Source organism: Zingiber officinale, chromosome 6B, assembly GCF_018446385.1.
Source record: "Zingiber officinale cultivar Zhangliang chromosome 6B, Zo_v1.1, whole genome shotgun sequence".
Lineage (NCBI taxonomy): Eukaryota > Viridiplantae > Streptophyta > Magnoliopsida > Zingiberales > Zingiberaceae > Zingiber > Zingiber officinale.
Window position 1 is genome coordinate 103,099,782 of NC_055996.1, and position 15,575 is coordinate 103,115,356.

At 36.4% G+C, this 15,575-nt stretch overlaps 1 protein-coding gene across 1 annotated transcript; it reads right to left on the minus strand.

The window, feature by feature from the left end:
- Nucleotides 1-3,383: 3,383 nt before the first annotated feature.
- On the minus strand, nucleotides 3,384-9,219 carry LOC121988574. The gene is made up of 6 exons (XM_042542069.1): nucleotides 8,677-9,219; nucleotides 7,620-7,811; nucleotides 7,300-7,539; nucleotides 6,138-6,355; nucleotides 4,558-4,812; nucleotides 3,384-4,103 (listed from the first exon to the last, which is right to left on the minus strand). Exons 1-6 carry the CDS (start codon nucleotides 9,149-9,151, stop codon nucleotides 3,828-3,830), a joined length of 1,656 nt encoding a protein of 551 aa, XP_042398003.1. The 5' UTR covers nucleotides 9,152-9,219; the 3' UTR covers nucleotides 3,384-3,827.
- Nucleotides 9,220-15,575: the final 6,356 nt, after the last annotated feature.

Genomic DNA, 15,575 nt, shown 5'->3' on the forward strand with positions numbered 1-15,575 from the left:
TTGTGCTAACTTTATTTTACAGGGTAGTTTAATTTTTATTTTGCCTTGGACTAACATTTTCTTGCAAGAAAAAGAGTTTTTTTTTGGAAAATGGTGGTCCGGGCACCCAGAAGGGATCCGGGTGCCCGAGAGGCAAAGGTTATCCCGTCGCAGATATGGAGCGCGCTGATTGGCCGGGCCTACGTCACGGTCCGAGTGCTCGGAAGGGATTCGGGCGCCAGAAGCACTTCTATAAAAGAAGGCTTCCACTAGAGCTTCAAAACAACAACTACTTCCTACGACTGCTCTATTGCGACATGCTCCTGCGACGCGATGACACTTCTCTGACAATTTGCGGCTCAAGTTAATTTTAATTGTTTTCGGTATATTTTCTTTTTAAACGAGTTCTTGTACTTTCATTTGTAAACACTTTTCAAACTGCTAGTGAATTGCCCAACGAAAACACTCGACGAGTGCGGGTCTTGGAGTAGGAGTCAACGAAGGCTCTGAACCAAGTAAAATTGGTTCATGTTAGTATTGTGATTTTTATTTTCCGCTGCATACTTGCAACAAATTTTCGATCGCTATTCACCCCCTCTAGTGACTTCTACGATCCAACAGCCAGTTCCTGAGAATCGACCCCTGACATTATGCTAAAGATGTCATGCGTCCACCGTCTGTGCTACGCCCTGGGGGCGGGAAGGTTACATTTAAGTTTTGATTCGACATGCCACTCGGATAAAAATGTTGATCTACTGCATGATGTGCATAGCCCTGAATTCTTAAATGGAATAAAATGTTGTGGAGTATCGAATCATGAGTTAAACTTGAAGGTTGGAACTCAGGTTATTGTGACAAAAAGGTGAATACGCTCGTCTCCAGCGCCCCCGTCAATCCGTCCTAAGGTCAACACGGAGGAGGTAAATCACGAACGGCTACTAGCCTTTGGAATAGTGAAGGTTGGATCTCAGGTTATGCTGCTACAGAGCATGGATCATTCTCTTGAATTTTGCAATGACACTATATTAATAGGCTAAGAAATCATGTTTTGGACGGACAAATTCTTACCGTAAGTAATGCGAACCATAAAATGCTTATTTCAAGAATGTCATTGACTATTCTAATCCAAGACTTCCTTTGATTGTATCATACCAATGACAAATCAACAAGAATAAGGGTCAGGACCATTTTTGAAGAACTCCATTTTTTAGTCATGGTCAACTTTATGTTGTTGTATCCAGACTTTCAAATCCTTGGGTCTAAAAATTTTGATATGTGATAGTGATAAAAATTAACAACAAACATTGTATTTAAGAAAATTTTCAAAATTTAAACGTTTTTTTCCTAATTTTCTTAATCAATTTTGTTTATTAATATTTTAATTATTTGTTCAAATGCTCATATTTACTAATTTTACTAATTAATTATATAAAATAGCATCCCATGAAATAATAGTAAGGGTTGATAAGAAAGATGTGTTATTATTAGTCTTAGTATCAATTATGAGATGATTGATAGGACATTTTTTTATCATATTTTATTAATTAATAAAAGATAAAGTTGATTATTATATTTACTCAAGTTTAGTGGCGAATGATTAAATATAATAATGTCCTAAGATAGTAGGTTCTAATTAACAATATATCAATTAGTTGAATTGAGAGTGGATATTGTAAATATATAGGACGCTACTCTTAACTATTCCTAATTAAGCATTAATATACAAGCACAATATTAATACGTTGAGACTAGCATGTAGATCAACAAATGACTTAATCTCACAAATCATGAATATGAGATATCAGGTTAACACATGAGTATATATTGGAAAATATGCACTGAATGATCCGCCATGAGAATGTTTCATGGATCGTTATATGAGTGTCACAAACATTTTCATGTGACCTAAAGTCACTACAGTTCCCTACATAAGGAGTTGTGTACTTCGATATCAACAAACGTCACCTGTAACAAGATGGACTATAAAGTCAATCACTGAATATGCAATAAGTTATATAGAGGGATGTAAGTGATGTAGATGAGATTTATCCCTTCTATATGACAGAAGTGATATTGGTAGACCCTTGATTAGTAAGACACAAAAATGCATGGTCATGCTCAAATGAGTCAATATGAGATATTGAACTTATTTGTTTGAGTGTGTCTACTTAGATATTAAGAAACACAAAAATTGATAAGAAGATGACATGGTCTATGCCTCATTGATCAATTTGGATATTAAGAATAGAAGGATTGAGTTATACAAGATAATAGACACAGAAAGGTTAGGTCAGATATCGACATTCTCGTCACTTAGGTAGCAATGATGTCTTGTTAAATGTCACTCATTGTTTATGTTTCTAAAATAATTTTAAAGACATTGCCAACGTTATGAAAATCTATTGGGTCACACAAAAAAAAATAAGTTGATTTGGATATAGGTTCATGTGATGGATCATTAGATTAACTCTAATCCGAATTAAACTCATTGAGTTAGATTCGATTGAATCCAACTATCGGATTGAGTCCAATTTAAATTGGACTCATTGAGTCAATTCAGATTTTTAATAATTAATGAGTTAGACTCATTGAGTGACTTGATGAATTTGAATTCATCAAGGAAGAGGAGTATTCAATTTAGAATTAATTATATATTAGATGAAGAAAAAAAGAGTGGTCAATTTCAAATTTATCATGCATTGGATGTAAACAAATATTAATGTCAATTAAGGCAATTAACATTAAGATAATTTCATAAATGAGTACAAAAGAAATTTTGATTCATTTTCATGAAGAGATTTTTGGTGTTATTACTCTTTTTCTTCTTTCTTCCACTCTTGGCTGAAATCTACAAGAGGTTGCTAGCACAACTTTTAGTTGATTTTCTTCTCCACTTCATGAGTTCGTGAGACGGACGAAAGACTTGTTCGTGTGAATACCGAAAGAGACACGAACACATATCATACTAATATCTTAGCTGTTAGGAGTTCGTGTTCACGCACCAAAACTATAACTCTCTTCATAAAACTTAGTATGTGATTTTCTTTCGCATGGATCTTCTGAAAAGGAATTAATTTTTCTACTGCACTTTCTGTGTGTTCAATACTCTAGTTCCCTACAAGATGCAAACTTCATTTTTTTTTGTTCCATGTTCTAAGTGTTTGACACAATCTAAAAGAAAAATGTGGAACCATGGCAGTAGCTTGCGATCAGATTGTCATGGTTGTTAATGCACATGAAACTTTAAAATAAAAATAAAAATAAAACAAAGGAATTGATGTCACACGCTAAAATCTGACCTCGATTAGTTGAAATGTACATGATGATGATCACTCGAATAATTCTGGAAATGCATGGAGAACAAATTACTACTTGAGAAGCAGTCACAAAGTAACTATTGCCTATAACTTCTACCAATTCCCCTGCTATAGAAATTTGAAATTTAACACAATCTAACACCAAAAAGGGCAGAGAAGTTTACCAAATTGAGTTACAACAGCTACAGAATCTTCGACAAAGGGTCAAACATTGCCACTCGACATTCGCTAGAGCCAGCAAACAATCTGTGAAAACTTGAACTAGTGCGTTGTGCCATTCAGAAAAAACAGCAGCACAAAATGGAGCCTCTTGGCGACAAAAAATCAGACCATCTAAAACTTTTGTCATTACATTTTGAAAAGGTTATGTTGTGAACCAAGAAACCCCGATATGATCTGGGTATGATATATAGTGCTCTAGCTTGAAGAACTATTGATCCTCAGTACTATAATTGAGATGAAGACACCGGCAAATAATTTTTGGTACCCGCATCCAGAAAACAGATTTAGGAAGAACACAAATCAGATGGCTTAGTCCAGAGTAACCTCCTCCAGTCTCTCTTTTTCAGCATTAGTATCAGATGTGAGTTCTTCATTATAACCTTCAGAGTTTTCTGCCTTCGAAACATTTCCTAAAGGCCCTTTAGAAACACCAAATAGAGTGGAGAATATCTGCCTGTGGCAGACATCACAAAACCAGAAATAGGAGAAATGACCTTCATTAGGCAACTTGTGTATTGTAGCAGCTGGTACCATTCTTTTGATGAAGACAATCATGGAAGGAGGAACCACATTGTCATCCATTCCCTGCAATGAAATGCGCAGTTAGGAACAGACTATCGTGGCGCAAGTTTCTTTTGGGGAGTAATTCTTCATGGAATTTGATGAAGGGAAGGAGTTAGCTGAAGGATTGGGACAGACAAACTATGAGAAAAATCCATCGCAAACAAGCAGTGGGAAAGGAAATACGACATCTGGAATTCGAATTCCTCCAAACAAAATGTCTAATTGCAGACAGAAACAAATGAAGTGAATCGAATTAACTTGTGGACTCTAGTAGCATAGAAGAAATACACTACGATTGGATCAACACCAAATAGAAATATATGAGCTTGAGGAAATTGAAGGTTAACTTCAATTGATATTCTACAAGTTGCTATGTAGGAAGAAAAAGAAAAACAGAGAGAAGAGGTTTTGTTCAATCTATCACATGCAAAGAATAGTTAGTGACGAACGGCAAGAAGATTGAAAAGAAACAAACCTGCCAGATGTGTATTGGTCCAAGAAAGCCTGTCCGCTTAAGTTCAGGCTTTTGGTAGAGTGATCTGAGCCATGGCAAGAAACACTTTCGTTCTGGCTGTTTTTGCACTTGAAGGTCTGCAAGTGTGAAACCCCAATTTGATACTTGTAGCACTGCCTCCTCTACAAAAGGTTTACTCTCTCCTTGACGAACAGATTCAGCCACATTTTTCACCCAGAACTCACTCAATTTTGGTTCTTCCAGTAAGGATTTGTCCTACAAAAACAAAACACATCATTATAGACTTGAGAAACTTTTCTTTGGTAAGTGAAATTCATTCAGAAGAAATTACATTTCAAGAAATTATTGACGAATGATCTCCAAGATGCATGTTCTATGGCAATTATGGGCTGCAGAGAAATTGCTAAAAGAGATTACTACAACCTTTTTAGTTTTGGGAGAGCAAAGCCAGGTTAAGATTAACTCCAAGTTTAGCAAGATTGGACAACTTTGTTCAGGTTGAGTTGCCAAACTGTCAGACTCAAGACCACAGTTCCAATCTGCAAAGTATTTATGTCCTAGTTGAATAGAATATTCCATTGTTTCCTAAATCTTACACCTTATAAAATATAGTTTCAACTGTAACTACTGATCACTTGATTCCTAATTTGTGATCTCACTGGAAAATGATGTAATATTAAGAAAAATGAAGCTACAGACTTGAGAAAGAAATCTTCTATAACTTTATCCACTTCCCTTGTGGAAAAAAAAGATGAAGTAATTTAAGAAAACAATTATACATTTATTTTTTGCATTGAAGAACAAAAGAAGTTGAGGTGACCTCATCTTGATCAACAGCCATGATTGAAATATCATTAACTGAAAAGAAAGATTGAGAATCTGAGCATATAAACTGAGACATACAAACTCAAAATGCCTATCATTAGGAATCCAAGCGACCATAAAATCTGGAAGCTTTCTTCTTCACCACTGCTGTTGAGTCCAATTACTCAAGATGCTTTTATTTCTACTGGATAGAAATATAAGGCAAATTTCATTTTCATGTGGATATACATATTTCTATCATGCAAATGATATGCCGATATGAGGTCAAAAATCATTAGTTAATCAATCAGAACCTCAAGATCATATGAGCCACTCCATTAGTCCACTCAAGGCACAAGTATGGGACATTTCAGAAAATCAATCGGCAGTGCAACTAATTTAGTTTAGAAGACACATTACCAACAGATGTTGCCAAAGTAGACTCACAAAACCCTGGAGCCAAATAGTTGGAAAAAATTTTGTACAAACAAAAATATAAACTGCCTTCAGTCAGAATTCCATTTCTCCTTCAAGATACGTAACTGCTATTCTCCTACCATTAGTGCCTGATTGTAGAGCAGAGAACCATGAGTTCAATAGAATTCATTTAGCAGGAACTTACACATGCATACTGATTCTCAGGCAATCACTTATTCACAAACCAAAACTCTGGGAAATGTTTCAAAGTTGATACAAAGTAGGTACTGAAACACTCAGGATAAACTATGTTTGAGAGAGCACACATTTCAGGAAGGATATGATCGAGTTTGCAATACCTTTTCCCCTAAAGACAATGATAACCACTTCTCAGGTTGGCCTAACCTTCCAGATAAAAAGCTTCTACGGTAAAAATATGGGAGAAGAGAAGAAAACCTCCGAGCTAATATAAACATCAATCTTCTCTTAGATGTCCAATTCTCCCATGTTCTCCGTCTCTCTGCCTTGTTCATACTGGAATCATATGGATTAACAATAGGAGCAAACATGGCAGCACCTGGAAGCAAAGTGTGTGGCAGAGCAGATACTCAAATTACAGAAAGACAAGCAGACAATGAGAATGATATAAATAAAATATTTAAGAAGAAAAAGTTCAGTGAGTATGTGTAAAACCTAGCTATTCTTTGCAATAAATAATCAACATAATAAATGAACTAGCACTATACAGTGAGTATGGGTAAAACCTAGTTATTCTTCACAATAAATAACCAACATAATAAACAAACTAGCACTATACTTCCCATTTATGCATAGAAAATCTTACAAAGAATTCCAATTGGACTAGAGACTATGCAGATGAAGCTATATGAGTTGTTGTATATCTTCCTATTTTTATAAGTTATGACATTGTTGTAAAGGTACTGAATAGATGCTTACTGATGATATGCGACGATAGGGCGTAGATTTTATCAAATTGGATAGCTTATCAGCTTATGAGATATTGATAAGATATCATAATTTGTTTTCAGACTTGGAGAAACTTGCCCGTATCATCATATTTGCAGTGTAAATTCTGCAATCTGCATATCATTAGGAACCAATCTCCAATATCTTAGGATATTTGATTGGAAATATATCCAATTCCCTCCTTGTATCCACTGACAAAGACTGTATGATCCTTAGGAATTAAAACTAAAAATTTTATTCATACTGCAGCACAACAGGTACCATATTATTTATTATTAAGATGTACAGAAAATCAGCTTATATGCAAAAGATTGAGGTATTAAAATGCTATCAAATTAGTCAATAATTTCTAGTTTAATAATGCTAAGTAATGTTAGATTATTTGATTTTTTGTTCAGGGGAAAGCAGTATCAGAGAAACTAAGACTGGAGCTATAGCAACTTAAGCACGGTAACAAATTACAAGTATAATCTCTTAACTTGAGTAAATTTCATGGTTCACTGTGAATAAGCAAAGTAATCTTCACAAGAGTACCTGCAATTTGATCGGGAATATAACGAAGAGCAGCCCATGCATGCAATCCTCCACTTGAGAGCCCTACCACCCAGAACTTGTCAACAACTCCAAGAGCATTTGCTACTTGATGCATATCCAGAGCTGATGAGGTCAGATTTCTGCCTGGATGAGGATCACTCTCACCAAATCCTGGTAGGTCATATGTAATCAGCCTAACACCATACTCCTCCAAAAGGGATGTACTAATACCAGGTATTCCTATACAAGAGAGAACAGAAGCTTAATCAATTCAAAAGGTTGACAAAAAATAATGATGGTGATACAATAACACAATGCACCTGCAAATCGAGAAGAAAGAAAAGAATGTGGCACCATCACAGAGAACCTAGCATCTTTAGCTGCAACTCCTTGTTCATGATAGGCAATATAACGTCCATCTGGAAGTTGAATCCTGCTAGCACTTGGAGGACTTACATAGAGTTTTTTCTGCGGCTGAGACCTGAATGCATTTCCACTGCTTACAATCAACACTGCAAAAGAATGAAACAAACAAGATAGCTTATTGTTTTCTGGTCTATATACAACTATATGTGCCTGAAATTTTCTGCTAGATTGAGGATATAAGTAATGATGCTACACAATTTTTTCCTTTAAAAAAAAATTGAATCATTTTTCAGTTTTGCACCATTACATTTTGAAAATAGTTTAAGAAAAGTATGCCAACGCCCAAACTTTAGTAATTTTTCACACCATTAGGTTTAAGCTTATTCAAAAATATGACAATATGTTATTTAGGTTAAAGTTTAGCCTAATTACAAACTGTAGCCAGAAGAGAATCCTTAGGCATGCACAAAATAGGATTCTTCCTAGTATAGAGGAAATGACCACTATTTTATTCAACTTAGAAAATTGCTGCAATTTTTGGCAGTGTAGTTTTCTGTGTGAAGTTAACTGTATTAGATTTTCCATTTCCAAAGATAGAAGCTTTGGAAATAGAATGATAACTTGATTTTTACAAAAAGGGAATCCAACTACAAAGTTACCTGCCAGTTGCAGCCAAAGTAATTTCCCACCAACTTCATAACCATCAGGTTTGGGGAAGGTATTTACTAACAAATATATGTAAGACACGGAATATTGAATCAATTGATAATAAACTATAGTCACATATAGGGCATAATTGCGTAATAATGTCATAGATGCGTTTATGATTCGAACTTCTATAGTTTATAAAAACACTGGAATAAAAACCAGCGAGCTTTTGTCTTTCGTTTCCTACTTTGAGAGGAAAAGTTCTTGATTAATACTGTAATACGAGGTAAATGCTTCAGTGATCATATTAATGATTTTTGTAAAGGTTAACGAAGTGATAAATTGGATTGGATGCATTGGTACCCATAAGCGAGAGTGAAAACACGCAAATGACGACCGGCCACGCCTGCGTCGGATCCCGATCCTCGGGGAGGAACGCATTCAAGAACCCTAGCTTTCGCGACGCCGAGACGCATTTCCCTTTCATCTTCTTCCCGACAAAGGTGTGCTGCGCCGCCGCGAGGCTCTGTAGCATAATGTCCCAACATCCCCGGCTGAGCTCCGCCACCAGTTCCCCCGTCGCCCTCAAGAACCCACCCACCTGATCCCTCAGCGTCTCGGACAGAACCACAACCTCCTCCTTGCTTGTTTCGTGGAACTCGCTGGCAGAAGTCCTGTCAGATCGATCCATCGCATCCCTCTCCTCGCTCGACGCCGCCGCGGCTGCCTCGCCCATAGCGTCCGGGTACCGGAACCAAGCATCGTCCACCAGGCTCATCATCTCGTCCTCCCACGTCATCGTCGCACCGACCTCTCCGCCACCGTACGCCGACAACATCTCGCCGCCCTTTCAGTGGAGCAGTGGCATAACTCCAATCGCATCGCTCCACGGGATATGCCACCTCTCTATTAAAATGAAGGAAATTTTATATCTTTCTCCGAAAATTTATAAGACTCTTTTGTTTACCCCTCCGGACAAATAGTTAGCCATATCGATCTACTAAGCCCGTACTCCCGTAGTATATATTTTTTAAAAATCCTAAATAAAAAAAATAATTTTAAAAAAAAACACACTAGATGGGTACAGGATGGACACTGTAAAATGGGCAACATATCAAAAGTCTCCATCTACTTCCTAAAAATTTTAAATTAATATAAATATCCTTTGAAAGATGATTTTAGATTATATTTTCAAGCATCTTCATGAAACTTAAAGGTCTGACAATACATTTAATTTAATGAAACCTGAAAATTCATTAGCATGTATCAAATATACAATTTTATGATACTAAATATATTTTGATATTTTCATAATTGAACTCTATGTTAAGTTTGTCGATTATTTATAATGTCAAAAATCCTAAAACAATGTTTAAAGTTATTGTTTTAGCTTATGCATGTACATTACTTATGTTTGTAAATTATTAAGAATTCCTTATGTTTATGTTGGGAACACTAAAATTACGAAGTTCTTATTCCATCAGCTTCCGTTGTGACTATTTTTAATCTTATCTCTTAAGAGAGGAATCTAATGCTTTGCACTTTGTGGTCAAAAGTTCCTTGCAAGTGCTGAAAAAAAATATATATATACCCTACTAAAAGTCAGGACATCTTTAACTAACTGTGTTTTCGAAATCTAAGATTCGACTACTCAATTTAATGTTGCACAATTTATCAAAAATTTTAAGGAATTAGTCAAATTTATATTATATTATATTTATTTATCGAGATGATCTTAATTGATAATCTCCTGCTATCAGTGGAGACTGATTTTTATCAAGTGTTGAGTATAGATTGTACAGTGACAAAACGAGCAGAGAGGTCGAGTGGGCAGAGTGGTCGAGCGGACAGATCAACCAAGTTGATAGATCGACCAAGCTAGCAGATCAACCGAACGAGCAAAGAGGACCAAGAGACAGAGCTGGCAGATCGGTCGAGCGGGCCCAACGTCCACATGGATGAGAGGTCGAGTAGTAGAGATCGCCCCGACCAGGTGCAGCTTTTCAACGGGCAGTACAGCAGAGTAGTTGACCAGGCCGAGTGGTGCAGAGCAGTCGATTGAGCAAGGCGGTTGAGTTGCAGATCAGACCAAGTGACTGACCGGACAGATCGGTTGATCGGGTAATGGGGTCGAGTGGCCAGAGCAGCAGATCAGACTGACCAGGTCGAGTGGCTGACCGGGCAAAGTAGCTGATGTGCGTAGATTGTATACACTTGTTTAGCATGTTTTGACGCACATTCGCATACTTTGTACATGCTTTATCTGCGTATTTTCGTACTTCCAGCTTTCCTTTTAGCATATTTACTTTTTTTGTTTGGATATATGCTTTTTGTGCATTTTCTGTACACAGGAGTCGAATTTGGTGAAGGTTTCGTGTTCAAGGGAAAATCTGCAAGCGAAGCAAAGGAGGAAGGCACCATTCTTGCACCTCACACGACCCTGTCATGGGGGGTTGCCCATGTCGTGTGTGGATCACTGCCTGTGTGATTGCTGTTGGTTGGTCCTAGGAAGATCGTATCGGTTCCACTATACAAAATTTTTGTATAAGTGTTGAACCTTTCCTAACCAACCTATTGTGTTCTTTAGAAATTAAATTAGGAATCACAAACGGAACTTAACATTATTGATTCCAAATTTAACTTATTTGTTCTTAATGGTTTAGATTTGGATCGCAAACGATGTTTAACATTATTGATCCAAATCCACCTATGTTATAAATTCAATTAAATATTAATTTTCAAAATTGGCTTCCAGAACTGCATGGCGAGGCACTAGTCCTTCTTGGGTATGGGATTATCCACCACCGCCTAGACAAAGTCTTTTAAGGAAAGCTAATATTTAATTTCCTTATATAACTTTAGGTTTAATAAAAAAAAGAACAATCGAATCACAAATTCGAAAAACAAATAAAAAATACAAACTTGAATCACAAATTCGAAACTCTAGAATCATATGTCTCTTGTGTTTGAAATTCATACAAAGGAAAACTAGCATGATGCGGAAAACAATTACTAATTATACCTTTTCTTTGTATGCTAATAACCTCGAGATCTTCTGCCGTATTCCTTGCCTCCTCTTGGACGTCGTGTGGGCGACGATCCTCCAAGATGAACCTCACCCAAAAGCTTCTTCCTCCTTCTCTAAAATCCGGCCACCACCACCACAAAGAAGTAAAAGAGAGCAAGGGGAAAGGAAAGGGAGAGGGTCGGCCACAAGAGAGAGCTCCAACAAGAGAATAATAATTGATGTCTCATGAGGCCTCTCCTTCCTTTCTTTTATAATACTTGCCCAAGGCAAATAAGGAAAGGATTTTTACAAAAATTAAAATCTTCTTCTTGTTTTTCCTTTTCCTCTTTTATTTTCCCTTTTCTCCTTTAATTGATTGATTGGTCGGCCCCTTGCTTGGGCACCAAGCAAGGGTGGACGGCCCTTAAAAGAAGGAAAATAATCTTTGTAAAAATTTTATAAGCAAAGAGGAAAAGCTCTTATAAAATTTTACAAACTCTCTTATAATTTCCTAATGTGGATGTTAAAAAAGGAAAGTTTTAAAAAATTAAAACCAAGTTTTAAAATTTAAAACTTCTCTTCTAAAATTTCTTTTTTTAACATGGTTACAAAAATAGAAAGTTTCAAATTTAAAACTCCTTTTTTTTTTCAAAACCATGAGGATGGTTAAAAAAGGAAAGTTTTAAAACTTTTAAACTTTCTTTTAAACCATGTGGCCTAATTCAAATAAGGAAAGTTTTATAAATTTAAAATCCTTCTTTTAAAACTTGTAGTTATCTACAAAGAGAAGATTTTAAAAATTCAAAACACCCCCCCTAATTTGGATTATGGTGGTCGGCCCCTCCTTGCTTGGGCACCAAGCAAAGGGTCGGCCCCTTTGAGAAGGAAGTGGCCGACCCCTATGGCTTGGTCACCAAGCCATGGCTTGACCCCCTCTTGGACACCAAGATAAGCTTTTCATGAGTGGATTTGAGGCTTTATTGAGGCTATGAAAGGAACCTCGAGGAGAAATTGGTTTTGGCCTCTCGATGAGCTTGAGTATCCTGTGTTCGCCTCGAACACACAACTCAAGTTCATAAATAATAACTCATTCTACTAGAGAGCTATTATTGCACTACCGCCCCAATCCCAAATTACATTATGGGCTCCTTCTTACCATGAGTGTGTTAATCTCCCTGTGTTTAAGATATCGAATGTCCATTAATTTAATTAAGTTACTGACAATTCACTTTAATTAATGTCATAGTCCAAGAGTAGTACCACTCAACCTCATTGTCATGTCAAACTAAGTTCACCTGCAGGGTTTAACATGACAATCCTTATGAGCTCCTCTTGGGGGCATTCTCAACCTAGATTACTAGGACACAGTTTCCTTCTATAATCAACAACACACACTATAAGTAATATTATTTCTCAACTTATCGGGCCTTTTGATTTATCAAGCTAAATCTCACCTTTTGATAAGTTAAAGAAATAAATACTAAATATATGTGATTGTTATTATATTAGGATTAAGAGCACACACTTCCATAATAACTAAGGTCTAGTTCTTTTATTAAGTCAGTATAAAAGAACTTACCTTAAATGGTCATACTCAATACACTCAGAGTGTACTAGTGTAATTTATTAGTCAAGATAAACTAATACCTAATTACACTACGACTACTCCAATGGTTTGTTCCCTTCCATCTTAGCCGTGAGCTACTGTTTATAATTTATAATGATCTGATAACATAATTTTCTGTGTGTGACACCACACACCATGTTATCTACAATATAAATTAATTGAACAACTACAAATGTAGATATTTTTGACCAATGTGATTCTTTATTTCAAAATAAATGTTTACAAAAGCTAGGCTTTTAGTATACACACAAACAATCTCTCACTTATACTAAAAGACTAAGCTGCCATATCTGCTGTCATACATCTGATTCTCATCCCCTCCACATGTCGATCAAAAGCTTTCGCCGGAAGGGCCTTAGTGAAAGGATCTACCAGGTTATCTGCTGATGCAATCTTGGCGACAACAACTTCTCCTCGCTTGACGATGTCTCATATCAGGTGGTACTTGCGCTCTATATGTTTACTCGCCTTATGGGCTCGTGGTTTCTTCGAGTTTGCAACTGCACCGCTATTATCACAATAAATTGTGATGATTTTGGGCAAACCAGGAATCACATCTAAGTCCATTAGGAAGTTCCTAAGTCATACAACTTCTTTGGCTGCTTCAGAGGCTGCCACATACTCAGCTCCATAGTTGAGTCTGAAATGCATTTCTGCTTAACACTCCTCCATACAATGACTCCACCTCCTAAAGTAAATACATAGTCTGATGTAGACTTACTATTGTCCCTATCTGATTGGAAGTCTGAATCCATGTAACCCACAGGGAGCAGATCATCTACTTGGAAAACTAGCATATAATCTTTAGTCCTTCTAAGGTACTTCAATATATGCTTTACAGCAGTCCAATGTCCTTGTCTAGGGTTACTTTGATATCTGCTAATCATGCCTACGGTAAAACAGATATCTGATCTCGTACACAACATTGCATACATTAGGCTTCCCACAGCCGAAGCATAAGGAACTGCCTTCATGTCTTCTATCTCCTTTGATGTCTTCGGAGACATCTCTTTAGATAAAGTTACTTCATGCCTAAAAGGTAAGAATCCTTTCTCAGAGTTTTGCATATTAAAACGAGCAAGGATTATATTGTATCTATATATGAAGCTTGAGATAGACATAACATCCTTTTCTTACGATCCCATATAACTTTGATCCCAAGGATATGTGCACATTCTCCTAAGTCCTTCATATCGAATTGTTTGGACAATCATACCCTTACGTCTGATAACACTTTGACATTGTTGCCAATTAACAAAATATCATGTACGTATAGTACAAGAAATACCACCACGTTTCCGTTACACTTCTTGTATACACAAACTCATCCGGACACTGAATAAACTCATATGACTGGATTACTTCATTAAACCAAATGTTCCAAGATCTTGAAGTTTGCTTCAGTCCATAAATAAACCAATTGAGTTTGCACACTAGATGCTCTTTGCCTTTTTCAATGAATCCCTCTGGTTGCTTCATATGGATGTTTTCTTCAAGACTTCCGTTAAGGAAAGCTGTCTTGACATCCATTTGCCAAACCTAATAATCCATATGAGCAGCAATGGATAAGAGTATCCGGATAGACTTAAGCATAGCTACCGGTGAAAAGGTCTCCTCATTGTTAGAGTGTATACTAAAAGCATAGTTTTTGTAAACATCTATTTATGAAATAAAAGAATCACATTGATCAAATATCTACATTTTATTTGTTAAGTGTAGTTGTTCAATTAATTTATATTGTAGATAACATGGTGTGTGGTGTCACACATAGAAGATCATGTTATCAGTTCTTTATAAATTATAAACAGTTGCTCATGACTAAGATGGAAAGGAACAAACCATTGGAATAGTCGTTGTGTAATTAGATATTAGTTTATCTTGACTAATAAATTACACTAGTATATTCTGTGTGTATTGAGTAGGATCATTTTAGGTAAGTTCTTTTTGTACTGACTTAATAAAAGAACTAGACCTTAGTTATTATGGAAGTGTGTGCTCTTAATCCTAATATAATAACAAGCATATATATTTAGTATTTATTTCTTTAACTTATCGAAGGGTGAGATTTAGCTTGATAAATCAATAGGCCCGATAAGTTGGGAAATGATATTACTTATAGTGTGTGTTGTTGATTATAGAAGGAAACTGTGTCCTAGTTATCTAGGTTGAGAATGTCCCCAAGAGGAGCTCATAAAGATTTTCATGTTAAACCCTGCAGGTGGACCTAGTCCAACATGACAATAATGTTGAGTGGTACTACTTTGGACTTAAATATTAATTAAGTGAGTTGTCAGTAACTTACTTAATTAGTGGACATTCGTTATCTTAAACACAGGGAGACTAACACACTCATGGTAAAAAGGAGCCCATAATGTAATTTGGGATTGGTGCGGTAGTGCAATAATAACTCTCTAGTGGAATGAGTTATTATTGATGAACTTGAGTTGTGTGTTCGAGGTGAACACGGGATACTCAAGCTCATCGGAAGGTCAAAATCAATTTCTCCTATAGGTCCCTGTCGTAGCCTCATTAAAGCCTCAAGTCCATCTAATGAAAGCTCATCTTGGTGTCCAAGAAGGGCTGGACCAAGGCTTGGTGACCAAGCCAAGGGCCGGCCATGAATTCCTT